General features: G+C 35.8%; 2 protein-coding genes across 5 annotated transcripts in view; one reads left to right on the top strand and one right to left on the bottom strand.

Annotated features, from left to right (window-relative positions):
* LOC146148479 (dynein axonemal heavy chain 6-like) overlaps positions 1 to 3,560 on the bottom strand; it is a 66,232-nt gene extending 62,672 nt beyond the window's left edge. Inside the window, exons 1-4 of one of the 2 annotated variants that reach the window (XM_083387851.1) lie at positions 3,328 to 3,560; positions 2,302 to 2,483; positions 1,743 to 1,922; positions 1,161 to 1,330 (exon numbers count right to left, since the gene is read on the bottom strand). In XM_083387851.1, coding sequence (XP_083243977.1) covers positions 1,161 to 1,330; positions 1,743 to 1,922; positions 2,302 to 2,483; positions 3,328 to 3,442 — 647 coding nt within the window. In that variant the 5' untranslated portion in view covers positions 3,443 to 3,560. Of the gene's footprint in view, positions 1 to 1,160; positions 1,331 to 1,739; positions 1,923 to 2,301; positions 2,484 to 3,327 lie in introns of both variants that reach the window. The other variant, XM_083387849.1, reaches the window with a different exon arrangement.
* A 1,858-nt stretch (positions 3,561 to 5,418) lies between these two features.
* On the top strand, positions 5,419 to 15,382 carry LOC146148482 (uncharacterized). 3 transcript variants are annotated; one of them, XM_083387552.1, is made up of 14 exons: positions 5,419 to 5,927; positions 6,338 to 6,628; positions 6,863 to 6,948; positions 7,012 to 7,176; positions 7,306 to 7,414; positions 7,524 to 7,682; positions 9,264 to 9,399; positions 9,788 to 9,962; positions 11,710 to 11,877; positions 12,025 to 12,130; positions 12,335 to 12,474; positions 12,589 to 12,697; positions 13,204 to 13,357; positions 14,692 to 15,380. In XM_083387552.1, exons 2-14 carry the CDS (start codon positions 6,383 to 6,385, stop codon positions 14,832 to 14,834), a joined length of 1,896 nt encoding a protein of 631 aa, XP_083243678.1. In that variant the 5' UTR covers positions 5,419 to 5,927; positions 6,338 to 6,382; the 3' UTR covers positions 14,835 to 15,380. The 3 variants fall into 3 exon arrangements, with proteins under 3 accessions (XP_083243678.1, XP_083243679.1, XP_083243677.1); XM_083387553.1 differs by having other exon boundaries at positions 5,419 to 6,552; positions 6,883 to 6,948; positions 14,692 to 15,382; XM_083387551.1 differs by having other exon boundaries at positions 5,419 to 6,628.
* Positions 15,383 to 15,697: the final 315 nt, after the last annotated feature.

The raw sequence follows: 15,697 nt of genomic DNA on the forward strand, positions 1-15,697 counted from the left end.
AAATTTGTGTTTCGTTAAATTAGCCAATCGCAAGGATTGTCTTTAAGAGGGGGTAAATGTCACAAATTTAATATTGTAGCCCTTTGAAGCATAACTAATGTGTTAGGCCGCGGGAACTGCCCTCCGGGTCGGCTACCCGTCGCCACGGTTTCCCCTCAGGAATAGGACATTGTGTGAATTTCGCAGCCTCCCTTTTCTCAGCGCTGTGTGATATCTTTGTTTCGATTTCGTTTGCTATTGCGTGGTGTCGTTTTGGTATTATTCGTCGGGTGGATACCGAGAGAATCGGACGCATTTTGAGCACAGTTTGCAATCTCGTTGGTTAGAGACAAGCTGTAGCCTTATGCGAGCACTTGGTGTGCATGGTTATTTGCCGTATACTGAATATCGTTCTGTCCAATAAACGTCTTGCTCGAGAAAGTAAAGTCATTCCTATCCTTAGCAGCTACTTTGGGGATCATGTCCCGATCTAGTCTGCGACAGTGTGCTGTGACCATATGAGATGCATTGCAAAATAATTTATTATTTTGATGTTCAGGCGGGAAAGTTTTAGAAACAAACGTATGCATTGAAAAAAAGGTTGTAATAAATTACCTTTACTGAACATTTGTTGTTTTTTAAAGTCGGTCCGCGGTAGATTTAAGTTTCAAACCGGTCCGCAGGGCCAAAAAAGTGGCCGACCCCTGCATTAGACTATTTTTTTAACCATCTGTCAGTAAAATACCACAAAAACAAACATTGTCTATGAACTTTTGCGCGCATTTACAGGAAAAAAGATCTCTTTTTTTTTTCCTATATGCACAAGTGAAAACAAATTCAGGCTTTTATCTAAACCACAGTTATAGTACTATCACTACGATATAACCCTCAAACAAATGGTCGCTGAGTGGGCAAAGTTTCTAATGTGTTTTGATTGTAGGTTATATACGATCTCTAATCCACTACCAAGTATTAAAATTGACATTAGTGAACACCAATGCTATTTTTAATATATTATTTATGTAAAGAAACATGTGAAAACAGATATTAGTATCGTGTATTCGGCGAACTAAACAATTTAATTTATGTCACCCATATTGGAATTCACCTAAAACACTGAAGAAAACATGACAAGGCAAAACGTTTTAACATCAACGGACTTATATATAATTCTATCTTACTTTTCTCTCACTATCTTTACAATTTCCAGGGGCTCGTGAATGTCTGCTGCAATAATATCCTCAAGAGATAATCTAAAGATTGACCCCGAATCAAGAGTTAGTGATCTGGCATGAGACGTCCGAATAGATCCGGTCTTCTTTGGTTGTTTGGGAGGCATTGGAGATAAACGCTGAACACATAGGTTTACAATAAAGCAGCTAGAAAGGTATGCAGAATTACAAGATATTAATGAAGGGAATATAAGAATGCATTTAGAACTTAAGCTAGAATCAAACTTGACAAAGATTAGCTACCGGTACAACATGCTATTAATAATACCAAACACATATACATAAAAAACAAACTTTATAAAAAGAGACTCAAACGTTGCAACTATCAGGAATGTTGCAAACTATCAGGAAGCATTATAATTTGGCAAAACCGTTTATTAAATTAGCAGGTAAGTGATTTGGTTTTCCATTAAAAAAGTGTTACATTTTGCATTGTTATGTTTATACGTACAGTATTACATAAATTTCAAAAAATTAAACTGACATATTATTAAGCTAGCCTATAAAAGTATGCTAATCATTTTTTACCGCTTCAGCTGTGCCTTGTCTACCAATGTAGCCTGGAGTTAAAGGAACAGATCCAAGTGTAGCTGAACGCTTTCTTGATTCTCCTGTTGATGGAGGCCTCCAGCCTTGCCTCATTAAAGCCAACCTGTTTTGTTCTTGAATGTAGGTTGGTTGGTTGTGTGCTTGGAATGTTGCAAGGGTAGGCTAAAATCATTTAGATAAACCATGATGTGTTGTTAAACAAGTACAACATAATTGACAATAAGAAATCAAAAGACTGTCAATTAGCCAGATTTAGTTAAATAAAAAAATTGTCTAAAAATAAAACTACTCCAAATCAAGATCAAATTGTTAGCCAATCTATAAACATAATATATAGTTATATAATCTCATGAGTTGATAAAATTTAATAAAACTATGAATGGAACCAATTAGACAAAAAGTATAAGTTCAGCAAGTAGCATAAGTTGAAGGTTTATCAGAGAGATAGTGCTGTGGTATATATTTTTTTTCTTTACCCTGGCTATGTACATAAATCATTAAGTTTAAGTTAATCTTTTTTCAGTAATAAATGTTTACTCACCAAAGGTTCCAGTCGCACTTCCCTTTGTCTTTCTCTAGTCATCATTTGAGCTTTTGTTATTCGTCGTAAACCAATGGTTGCAGTATTATAAGCCGTTGAATGCATAGGTGCTCGCGACATTAATCGCGCCTTCAACTTTTGTTCATTGAGGACAGTTTGAGGTAAAACGATTTCAGATGTACCTGGAATTATTTTTATATTTCATATATTTTTGGTAAAATTTTCAGAGAAGGTTATTTCTAATATTACATATTATTTGCTCACAAATCTGTTTATAATTTTATGATAAAAAAACAGTATGACGTTGGTCATTAACTTACGGCAAAAAACTATAAACAGAGTAGTTCACTACTGATAAAGAGTATAAACATTAAATCTGCAACATTTAACATGGTACAGAAAAATTCTTAGTCTCACATATATTATATTGGAAGTGGTTATTTGCCCTATTCAGTCTGGTACACTCATTAGTCATTATCAGTTTTGTAATGCCTTAAGTCAATACTTTAAATGTGTGTACGTAAGTCACAGTTTTCAAATGACTTGACTTTATTTAATATTTTAGGCTTAATTATTTGACTTGAACTAAGTCTTTTGGAAAAACGACCTGTCTTGGATGTGAGTCATTGGGTTAAATAACTTTGTTGGAATTAAGTGTTTCCATAAATAGTTGTGAGCTCATAATCGAAGGAGACTATTATTAGTTTACTGTTTAGTTTTGTGTTGTTCTTATAATGACTTGGCATGTGAAAACTTAAACTGGGGCTGGTTCCATGGTCGCTCAAACGCGCAAAACTGTTGTAGTGCTAACGGTTTTTAGTATAACACTTCATTTTCAGCAAGGTAAATTTGAGAAATAAAGTTATAACAGCCGCGCAAATCTCGGCAGAAATTTTTGCTTCAGGTGCGCAATTTTAAGCAGCAGAATCGTCTCCCCGCGCAAAATCTAAAGTTTTCCATATGGGAGCCGGGCAAATAACCTCTTTCAAAATTAATTGCACATAGTAAACTCGTATCTTTCTTTACCAGTGGCTGGTCGATGGCTTTGCATTGTGGTTGTCCTGCTAACAAGATCTGGTGGTGGAAGAATGTGTCCAATGGTATCATTGTGGCTGTGCTGATCGAGTGATGAATCAGCCATGTTTTTATCTTGAAGCTTTCACTTAAAGGTTACGCATTCTTACCTGTTTCAATCCTCATTAAATGGCAAATTTCTAGAGCTGCTAAAAATATTAAAGCAATCCCCCAGAGCTGCTAAAACGCACGTTAAGGCTTACAGAAATTATATCACTACAGTTTCCATGGAAACGAAACATTAACACCTAGTGGTCATATGGAATTTTGTTTCTATGTTAACTATTTACCACTGATCCCTATGAAAGCTTTTATAGAGGTTTCATAGAGATCCGTGCTATTTACGTTTACCACAATCGAAGTTTTGCACATTTTTTTGCACAACAGGCTTTCACTAAAGCAATAAACAAATTTTTGTAATATCGTATTTATGTTTCGTAGTACAGATTTCTGTTTGTTTGGCAAGGAAATCAGTCTGTAATTTTTGAAATTGTTTTTTAACAGCAATACACTGGCGAACAGACAAGAATACACAATATATTAGGCATATTGTCAGGCAGCACACGATTATTTACTTTTGTTTATCAACATACTTTATGTAGTCTAATAAAGTTCGTATAAAACAGAACACCAAAAAACACAACATAGTCTGAGGCTTTTCGCATATTTGCATTAATACAACACATAGGCTACCTCCCACATATAATGACAGATTTAACAAATTCACGATTTATCATTGTGCAATCCGAAAAGGGCAATACTTAGTGTGAATAGAATCAAATATATTCGCAGTTTCGTGCTTATCCATGCAATCACGTTGGACACAAACATTATTAATAAGTGGTAGTTCTACACAGGTTCTGTTGCATTTTTTTCTGAAAGTAGGCTATATACATTTGTTTTAATTTTATTTTTTTAAACGAATAAACTAACTAAAGAAATCATAAGTTAAAATAACACTCATATTTGCCATGTTTATTTTTGATTGATGCTTTTTGCGGTTACGATACATTTGCATTGTGCAGGTTACGATGTTCAATGTCTAGAACAGACTTTCTTAAACTGGGGTAAATTTTCTCGTTTTAGGGGGTAAATTAGCTATCAATCAAAAGATCCATTTTTTGCTGACGGGATATAAAAATTGTGCCAGTTGTAGGTATTGGTAGTCTTCTTTTGTAGTTCAGATTAACTGCTTATTCGAGCTTAGCCTAGTAGCCTATGGATTATTTTATTTTTTGTGCAGTTTAAGACAAGAAAGTTTAGCAAAAGCGAGTTTTAAGACCCTTATTAGTGCACCTTTTGAAATTTCAGTGCTGTGTATGCCTACGACTGCCTAATTGTTTGTCACTGGGTACGGCTTAACTGCCCAGTTAGTTTATTGTTGATCTTTTTAGCCCAATGATTAAGGCATTTTAGTGGTGAAAATAATTCATTGACTGATCAAAATATTGTTTTAAAGTAACAAAAATAAGAGAAAGTACCAGAAAAATTATTTGAATTTTGGATTTACATTTTTACTTTTTGAGAATGGTGTTCAAGTTTCTCAGTGTGTTTTGTTCATAGAAACATTTCCAAACAGTAGGCTACCACGAAACCTGCTCCTTTAAAACAACACCTAGCAAATGCTCATCCAAGTATGATGAGCAAAAGCTGGACCAAACTGGAAGCGTTTTGACCACAATTCCTTGCCAAAAAGCAATGGCAGGCGTCGCATTGATTATACCTGATGTAATTTGTTACTTCCGATTTTTAATAGATGAGCACTAATTTTATATATTGGGGGGGTAAATCTGATATCTATCTTTGTTCAAAGGGTAAAACATACAACAAAGGTTAAGAACCCCTGGTCTAGAATCAATTCTCCCCCACGGTTAACAAACATGTACAATCAGTGCTTTGACACAAAGAACAGTCACGTGATTGTAGGTTATCTAAGGCGAGATTAAAGCGATGGCAGGCTGTCTATTTATATATAGAGCCAGTCTTCAATGAGGGTTGCCAGCAGTCTGTCTGCAAGCGAGTGTTGCAATGAGTTCACAGTTGTTTATTTTCGAGATCTCTTTGTCTACCAAAAAAACTATGCACAATATATTGTCCAGACGAGGTTTGATTAAATATTGAGCAGGAAAAGTAACATAAAAAAGTAACAAACTAATTCAATAGAATTATATATGTAGTCTATAGATTCATTATTATAGGTCTAATCATTCATAATTTTTGATAGACTAAACAGTGTTGTAGCACGTAGGAATTATAGGGTTTTTAACGTTCTTTGATGAACACACGGGCGGCCAACAAAGAAGTTGTGAAGCTCCTCATCACACGATTTTATATACGTCTTACGTTTGTACATTTATGACATAATATTTTAGTTCATAAATTGCAAAAAATACAAAACCCAAAAGTTACAAATTGAAAGAATTATTTACGAATGCCGTGATTTTGCAGCTGTCAAACTTTCTTGGCAGATTAGCTTAAGGCTTACGAGGTTACGACTGCGAAACCGAGATCATTGGTATTAACCAGGTGACTATAAAGAGTGTTTCAGCTAAGTAAGTTGTATGAAAATAAGGTATTTAGGTGTTTTGAAAAGCATATGTTCTATTTATTATGTAGGCCTACAGTAAACGTTAATGAATTCAGTTCACTAAAGACATTTCTTGAACGTAATTATTTACTTCGTTTTAATAAGATGCCAAAAAGGTACCGGTAATTAAAAAAATATTAATAGATGTACACCGTCATAATCTGACAACATTTTTTTACCGTGTTAATGGTATTTAAGTGTTTCAAGCTAAAATCATATAAAATTCCCAAAAACATGGTTAATATAACTTGTATTTAAGTGCAAACAAATCGAAATACTGTTATTGGAAAAAAGATTGCTAACCAACTAACTAACCAGAAGAAAACAACCCATAATGTGTGTTTAGGACTTTTTTCTATTGACTTTTTTTATCAGGTACCTTAATTAGCCTACAACGACGCCTACTTTTACCAACACGATATGAGTTTTTCTGACAATATTGGTTTGTTCCCGTTAACTGCCGAGGACGAGGAAGAGCATCTTCGCCTTGCCATTTTAGAAAGCCTTCAGTTATTTGAAGTCTCGACAGAAAATTGCCTTGAATCAGCTTCAAGCTCTGAAATTTCACAAGAAGATAAGTCGATCGAAAAGCGTCAAGAAGCCGTCTCCATTTCAAAAGCAACCACAACCAGACCGCGACCGATGACCCGAGCTAACACCACTACCGTATGTAGATTTATGATATCCGCTTTTCTGAATGAGTGGAAAATTTAGATTATTTAAAAATACCTGTTGCGGAATTTCAGTCAAATATTTTAATTGTTGCGGAATTTCAGTCAAAATTTTAAGTTAAAATGATAGGATTGATTGATCTATAGCAAATAATTTTTATTGCGACATGCCCAATTTTCTTGATTTAATGAGAAATTTTTTGATGACTGATGGCTACCTTTTCAACAGATCTTTTCAACCAGTCCCAGCGACCTGACAGACGAATCTTCGCAAACGATGCTTCGACGGTCGATGTCAATAGGAAATGAGAGTCCGTAAGGACGAACCAGTACGTTGCATCGTGTATTTAAATAACCAATGTTTACTGAATCTTTCAGACCCCGACCAACATTTCTTACCGACTGCTGTGAAGTGGCGAAGGCTATAAGTGTGAAAAATCGTGAGTACATTCGCTGCTTGGTGGCACAGTGGGGAAGAGTGACATCACCCATTCACAGCGCCGTGCTGGTTGGACATCACAACTGTTTAGCTTCTTTGTTAAAGTTAGTTTTGCATTAGGTTCAATACTAATGATTACTGCTATAAAACGAAACTTCTAAAACGTAAAGCTTTGTCATTATAGAGCTGTAAAATTAAATGTCAAACTTTCGAATTAAACACGTTCTGTTCAGAGCCTTTCCTGATTTGATAAACTCTGTAAATACAAAAGGAGAAACACCACTTTACTTGTCGAGCTTACATTCAAACGAAGTTGCGCTGAATCAACTACTACAGAGCGGGGTAAGAAAGATAAACTTTATTTGTTTCCAATATTTTATGCTTATATAGCAAAAAACAAAACTTAGCGCTTGACATACATAATATCTCCTCTGTTTTCTTTACAACAAAGGCTGATCCAAACATGGGAAGAAACATACACGAAACTCCACTGCTTGCCGCCGTTGACAATGACTGTCTTAGTGTGGTTCGAAGTCTTACAAAAGGTGGAGCTGACGTAAACAGGCCACTCAACAGAGGATGGACTGCAATCCACGAGGCTGTATATCGGGTTAGAGTATTAACGTGACAAAACAGTTCTAAAATTATGTATATTAGTCCTGTATTCCTGTATTATTCTTATATAATTAGGAATTAAACATTTTGTTTGTTGTTGATTTGACCACAGATTTTTAATGACCCACTTGTCAATCTATGTAAATTTATTTTATAAAATAATGACTGGGTACTAGAAATACTGAAACGTACGTTGTCAATCATTTTCAGGAAAGGAGAAATGTAAAAAATAATTCTTCGTTCGATAGCACTATATACTGTTTGTGGGCCGTGCAAAAGTGTTTTAGCGGTGACGAGCAGTCCTACATTAACTGCATTTCAACAAATGCGTGCAGAAAAGCAGACAACTAAAAGCATTATGTACATCGCTATAAAACGTTTTGGATGGCAATCCGTAAAGGAATATTATGAGCTCGCAGAATAAGAATCCTGAAAACAGTTGCGCATTTGTATGGATTAAGGTCGTGTTTGTGACCCGCGCGATGAAGTTTCGCCATCTATGATCTATTATGACGAGTATGTTTGTTTATGCGCAACAATAATTAATGAATACAAATAAGAGAAAAACAACGAAAAACGTATTTGCAACAATAGTGTGAGGCGACAGTATATGCAAATTAAACGTTGAAAAACACAATAATATGCAAATAATATTAAAAACAAGGTTTGCGACAACCTTTTGTTGGAAACACACAATACGACCTAAAACAACAATACCTAAAGCCGAAAAATCTATAAAACCATAGTATTAAGACCAACCACATAATACAGCCAAATGCGCAGTAATATTCAGTTCTGAATTAAATCTAAATCGTCTAGGGATTTAGTACTTACGGGTGGGGTTTAGGATAGGTAAAGTGTTGTTTAGGCCTGATTGAGACCGTTGAGATCTTATTCCGACGAATTTAGGGCTTATTCCGATTTATAGGGTAGGCTACTACGGCCATTAGGTATTAGTCGTATTTTGGTCTTATTCCGAACTCTGACGTTGATGTTGTTCTTATCTGGGTCTTATGGCTGGATCCCCTTTAGTTCTATTATAAGAGCAAGAGAGCAAGTTCGAAGGAATTATGTTTACTTGCAGATACCTTTGTTAGAGATGATTGGAGCTGAAGCGAATATAGCCCAATGAGTCATTTTGATTCTTTAGGGAATATAACCATGTGACATTGCGTCAACAGTTTACAACAGTTGAACTTTATTGTATTTATATGTATTTTATATTTATTGTGAACTAAGCATAATTAGAAAAAAACCTGTCGTCACATAAAATTGAATTTTGCAAATAAATTTAAGTTAGAATCACTTTATCAGGCAACATAACACACGCAGGTTACATCAGTAAGGTACAACGTAGTGGTAGTTGAAAACAGACATTTCAGTGGCCTTTCGAATAGTAGATTAGAATTGCATTGTAAGTATTTAAATAATTTTGGTGGTCCAAAGTAAATAAAAAATAATAACAATGGTGCACCATAGCTCATACGTTACAACAGTAGGCTGTACTTCATAGGTTTTTGTCTTTTCACCAAAATCCGCAAAACTCTTGTGTTCTAAAATGGCGTTGCACTCTTAGGGCCACATTGCAGTTTTGGAAACACTGCTTCAAAAAGGAGGTAACCCAAATATCCGTGATGTTTTCGGCATCAGTCCGCTTTTTACAAGTGCTGCGTGTGGACGAGATGATTGCCTGCGAATGTTGCTTCAATCAGGTAAAGCATTATACTTGAACACCAAAACCAACCATACATTTACTGCACAGTTTGGTATGTTATTCCGCTGGTTTATACAGCAGTACTTTCGGTAACCTTTTTAATTCCTAAATATGCATCCGTTGGACTTGCTTTTTTAATCCGTTGGACTTCAGATTTTTGTAAAAAAGATGTAGATTCATTTAACACATTTTTCGAAATAGATAAATACGTCACACGTATACACAATGAACGTCCAACGATTAGAAACTCCAAAAAACTTTTATGGAAAGTTATTATAACACATGGTTAATACACTGTTTTATAAATTTTCAGCAAGCAGACTGCTGGATGTTTGAACGTAATCCTGCTAAGTCTAGAATTTAGATCATATTAACACCTTTAACAGGAGGCGATCCGAATATGTGCGCCAAAAGCAAAAGTGCCTCTCCCTTGTACGAAGCATGCAAGGAGGGTCACCTTGACTGCGTTATCACGTTACTTGACAATGGAGCCAACCCACATCTGGTCAATTGTGACGGTCTGTATCCAATTCACATCGCGGCTTTTCAAGGTTATCATGAGTAAGTTTTCTAGAGAACTTGTGTAATTATCAGTTATTTGTATTCTTAACAACACTAAATTTGGTTTAAATTAGGATTAGATCCACCAGCCTTTTTCATTTTAAATATTCTTAAAGAGTTTGGGGAAAATTTGGGGAAAATGCGAATATTTTAACTCAATGTATACACGCCTGAATGCTTTCGCACCACAAAAACAACGTTTCAGTTTATAACAATGTTGTAACAAAATGCAAATACTTGGGTACCGGTACACTATGCATAGATATATGATGTGACTTGATAATGAATTGCGAAGCCAAAAAGGTCGAGTAGATCGACATTATCTTGATAAGACGTTTCAATACGAGCTTTGACATCTTCAGTTAATGTGACTGAGAAGTAACTCAAGCATCACATATAAAAGGTAGGACGCAATTGTTATCATTAAGACTTTCTTGAGTTGGACCATTATTAGCACCTTCAGGTGTTGAACAGGCACAGCGGTGTTGATAAGGTGTCAACATTCAACCTTTTGGTCTGAATGCTGCAGAAGATGTCTGCGACACCAAATTTTTCTTCCACTCTATGTTTGTTGACCCTCTTAAAAAGATTAGGTCGGGATTGGCCAACCTAGGAAACACCACATGAACAATTTAATTTATAAACGACACTATTAGATCGCTACAAATGTTCTTGGCGATCCTTTATTGGAAACGATTTCGTCATCTTAGTGGTGTCATGTATCAATCGAAACAAACTTTGTCACCAGTGGAGCGAAGTACAAACCTGTGTATTTCAAGACGTATACGCGTGAAGCTGGGGCTATGTATGAAAATGCTCCTTCAAGGCTGTACTATCCTGGTGGGACAAGAAGAGAAGTTAGAAAGTCTCCTGGTTGGCTCAAAATAAAATTAGCCATTTTCAGGTCTTCACAAATCCACCAATCGTGATTTCTGAGTGACCCATAGGAATGAGTCACTTGTATCACATCACAGAAGGTTTTTTTCTTGCAGTCTGAAAACAAACAATTCAGAAGTTTGTTTAGGCAAATTCAAGTATTTAACAAGATTTACTTCAGATGGACCGTACAGAATATGTTGACAGAGATTCAATGCCCGGTGTACATGTTCTTTTTTTATCAGCATCAGAAGATAAACCTGCGACTGAAGAAAACCTTCCGCGTCAATCTCAGGCAGCTCAGCAAATACTGAGATGGGTATATCATCGTAATAATGAGAAACGGTTCGGTTAGCCGAATGTATGCTTGGGAATTAGGAATGTTTGTTTTCCGTGTTAAACCCTTTGACATTAGCAAGGCAAAAGTTACCGTCATCTAACTGATTTCTGTCCTTTCAAGGCCGTTGGGAAGCCTAACAGCTTGGTATGCTTTTTGTTTTTAGAGCAAACGGAGCGTTTTAACTTAGTTTGTGCAAATCTTTTGAGGCGCCCAGTTTTTGTGCTGGTCCCCAAGAGGGACTTTAAAGTAGGCTATGCTAGATACACACACTGGATGAAGGTGTCGATGTTGCGTCTTTGGGGAGCTTGAGCAATGACTCTTATTGGCCATTGCATTCCCAAACAAATTGCCGTACTGGAACTCTGGGACAGTCAACTCGGGTACTCAAAAAGGCTCATTTAAAATAATAAAACAAAACGGCACATTTTGAATATTTTATTAACTTTATTAAATAGGACCTAACTGGTTCTAAAGACTTTTACCCCAAATATGAGATATTGTTAAACAAAATTTTACTAAACGTGCGTACAGGATTGTTGAAAAACTGCTTCCTATTACTAAGAAGAAAGCTGCGGAAAATTGTGGTATGAGCCCCATTCATTCAGCCGCAAAGGGGGATAACATTGAAATATTAAAAATGCTGATTAGACATGGATTTGACGTCAACATTAAACTAACTAAAGAAAAAATAACCTACAGGTAAGTTTTTAAAATAACACTTTAAATAGAGATTTTTACAATATTTTTTGCTTGTAATTATATTTTCGCATATTTTACAGCATATCCGTTTATATAAATAATTATAGAAGAAGGAATATAAACCTAATTTTAAAATGTTTTCTGTAGAGACAGGAGACAAACAGCCTTGTTTTTCGCTGTTTATAATGACTCGGAAGAAGCCACAGAAATTCTTCTTCAGGCGGGTGCACAAACGGAACTAGACTATGTTAAGGTCAGCATTCACTTGGACTATAAGAGTAATTATATAAGTAAAAACATGTCACGTAAATACATAAGCAAGTAAGCCAACAATGCAGTTAAAAAGAAAAATAGAATCCAAAAAAGGTAAACATGTGACAAAACTTTAAACTTGTGCGAAAAGCTTTTCAATATATGTTTGTAGACCTCAAAACAAACGTTAAACTTATCGTTACAGCCACTTTTGGTAGCAATAAGTCACAGTCAATACGACATGGCGGAGTTGCTTCTTTCTTACGGAGCAGATGTAAACGCATGTTTCGTCGAGGATGGTGCCATTTTTCCTGCAACTGTTGCGTTTGCTCTTCGAGATTTTACGTAGGACCTATATAAATATTACATTTATGTTAGCAGTCGCTTATTTTGTATGGATACTTGGATATGTGTGAGCACAACAGTTTTCTTTAACATTTCAAATCACATTTTTCACAGAATGTTGAAACAAATTCTCGTGGCAGGATGCGATGTTAAGAAGTGCTTTGCCTGCAAAATTGGCAATGAGGATCACACAAGATATTCAGAGGACGTTCGCAGGACCTCGGTTAGTATTGGAATCCAAACACGAAAAACGAGTGTTTGGCACTGCTCGATTACCAATTGATGGCCTTGGCTGCAAGTTTTATTTTAGCTACACGCTTTAATAGGCAAAAAAACAAACATGACCCAAATCTCCAGATAAAGAATATATTTGATCAAAACAAAAACATCATTTATCAGAAAAACTTTGTTCTGCGTAACAACAATTTGGAGAACCTGAAACCATGGGTTCCAGACCCAGGTGTCCTAGACGCAATGAGGTGGAACCTTTTTTGTTGTTATTTAAGACCCCAAATAACAAAAATTTGTTGAGAAACACTGAATTATAATTTTCATTAAGATTGCCTTTTTTTAGCAGTATAATTGGTTGTAGTATGGCTTAACTTTAATTAGCTATTTTAATGACTCACACATGGGTGTTACAATGTTTAGCTAGGAATATAGAAAATAGTGTTTAGCAAATTAATACCTGAATGAGTCAAATTATTTACCTTAGCCTCTGTTGTTTAGTTTTGTCATTTTCTAACCGAAGATCATCAGAGGTCGTGGTGTGGCTTCACAGTTCATTACTTGCTTCAATTTGTTGGAAACGTAACGCTTTGCCGCCAAACTTTAAATGCCGTCCAGGAGAGTGACGAGTGGCAAGATATTAAAGAATATTTAGGTAAGGCGGTAAATTTTCATAGATAAACTTATTCAACGATTTAGAATTGTAGTTAGCTAAACGAAACACCCGGCGTTGCTCTATTTAAATAAGGAATTGACCAGTTTAATACTATACCACCTTAAAATTGGTATGATAACATAAAATAATTACGTTCTGTGGAGATCGGAAACATGCTAGCCTCAAAAAAAAGACTTTCCAAAAATAAGATTAACGTCATATAAGGATAGGGCTCGCGTGATATTTAAAACAAATGCGCAATGCCAATTCGTTCTCGGGTAGGTTTAATTAAAACAAAAAAGCAATGGTTTTTGTTGTGAAATTCATTTGATTAAATGTAATGGATAGACCGATGCATCCTGTGTATGTATGCTAAAGCCGCGTGTTATAGTGACTTATCGATAATTAAAAAAATTAACTGTGTTAATTTAACATGTAATCAATCAAAATTGCAATGTCGATTGTTGTTTGTGAAAAAGATCAACTTAATACTTCACAATATAATGAGCTATACTTGGCTAAGCACGGCACACATCTTTTACGTAACAAAAACTCAGTTGAGAATCACTTACAAACGAAAAACCTTCGATAGAAAATTACTAACAAGCGTAAAGGATGCGACCCGTGTTGTAGAAGAAATTGTTCGACTTGCTTACAGTCGTAATCCCGATACAAAACGGCGCCAACCTAAGAAAAATTTGCAACGCTTTTGAAAGTAAAAATTGCCTAATGTTAAAAAAGAATGCAAAAATGCGATATTTTTCGAAATTTGCTTTGGGTTAACTTTAGCCTAAATATTATTATCTATTGTTTTACCATCCCAAAGTAAGTTTGCGTATGCCTCGCGTTCCTTCAACGCAATAGAGCCCGTGACCATTACGCAGCTACAGCGCGCTCGCCGCTTACTATTCGGGAGAAATGTTTGCTCACATTCCTTCGCCTTTATTTTTCTATCCCATAGAATAGGAGTCGGCAACCTTTTTTGCACTGCAGACCGGTTTAAAACTAAAATGTTGTCGCGGACCGGCCTTAATAAACAACAAATATTCAGAAAAGGTAATTTATTACAACTTTCAATGCGAACTTTATGCTTGTTTTGCCACAAAGAGATGTTCCCATCTAGTAATTATTGAACTTACTGAAACCCACGGGCGGAATCCGGCCAGCCAAACAATTTAGTTTAACCCAGCCCGCGGCTTATTTAAATAAAACTTTTAGGCCTTGTCATTTTCTAACCGAAGATCATCTAAGGTCGTGGTGCGGCTTCACAGTCCATTACCTGCTTCAATTTGTTGAAAACGTAACCCTGCTATAATGTTGAAAATATCATGCAGAAAAGCCGAGAAGTCTTTCGCATCTTTGTCGGTTGAGAATTCGGGACGCTGTCGACACACGAGCCCCGCCACACGATAAGGTTTTTCAAGCATTGCCAATTCCGGATCCGATGAAACGCTATTTAGCCTTCAAGGAAATTTAGACTATTCTCCGATCTGCAACATTTTTCGGTCTGGAATGAACACTAATTTGACATCGCCATTGCTCAAGTTACCTTTTATGTCGCCAACGCAATTCAACCGATGTACAGTGCAATATGGGCGTTCAAAACAAACAGAATGCCTTTGTACGTAAACTGCGATGCAGGTGTTGAAAATATCAATATTCTATCATTTTACATGCAACAATCAATTGTATTTATATTTGACAATTCGAAATTTCAAACGAGCATAGGATATGCAAAACGAAGTATTGTCACAGACTCACGGTTGCATAAAATATTTGTTATATGGGATGGGGGAATTTCAGTAATAACTTGAAAGTCTGCGTTAGATTCTTCGAAGAATGCTTGCGACAACCGTTATGTTATATTATGATGTAGGCCTAGACATCATTAGCAGGATAGTTGTTGCCGTAATTAAAAAGTTGTTGTTTTTCATCGCTAAGGACAATCACGTTTGGCATACAGGAGACTGAAAAATGAATTTGTCGAAACTGAAAAACGAAATAAATTTTCAAATAAAAAACGAATTTGTGCGCGTAGCCGTAGACCAACCGTAACGGTATGAATAGTAGGCTATATTTAGTGGACAAGTCAAACTGTGTTATTGGTTATACCCACCTTAAATCTATACACGTCAAACTTGTTAATTCGCAGATGGTTCGCTTTGCGTGATAGATTTCAACAACTTTAGTGCATATTAAAACACGTTTTGTAAACTTACGTGTATCATGGCACTAAGTTACGACGAACAATTTGACGTTATCTTTAAAAAATTATGGTTCCTCAATCAATTATGCTGGGCCTCAAACTTGGTTGTGAACTTTTAGCAATTAAACCTTGCA

This window comes from Ascidiella aspersa, chromosome 4 (assembly GCF_963924565.1).
Source record: "Ascidiella aspersa chromosome 4, kaAscAspe10.2, whole genome shotgun sequence".
In the NCBI taxonomy this organism is placed as follows: domain Eukaryota; kingdom Metazoa; phylum Chordata; class Ascidiacea; order Phlebobranchia; family Ascidiidae; genus Ascidiella; species Ascidiella aspersa.

Bases quoted from the DNA above. Each gene is read 5' to 3' on its own strand.
- LOC146148482 (XM_083387551.1), top strand. From the start codon at position 6,383: ATGAGTTTTTCTGACAATATTGGTTTGTTCCCGTTAACTGCCGAGGAC. The intron at 11,878-12,024 runs GTAAGTTTTTAA...TGTTTTCTGTAG, and splicing joins AAAGAAAAAATAACCTACAG to AGACAGGAGACAAACAGCCT. The intron at 12,698-13,203 runs GTTAGTATTGGA...TCTGTTGTTTAG, and splicing joins AGGACGTTCGCAGGACCTCG to TTTTGTCATTTTCTAACCGA.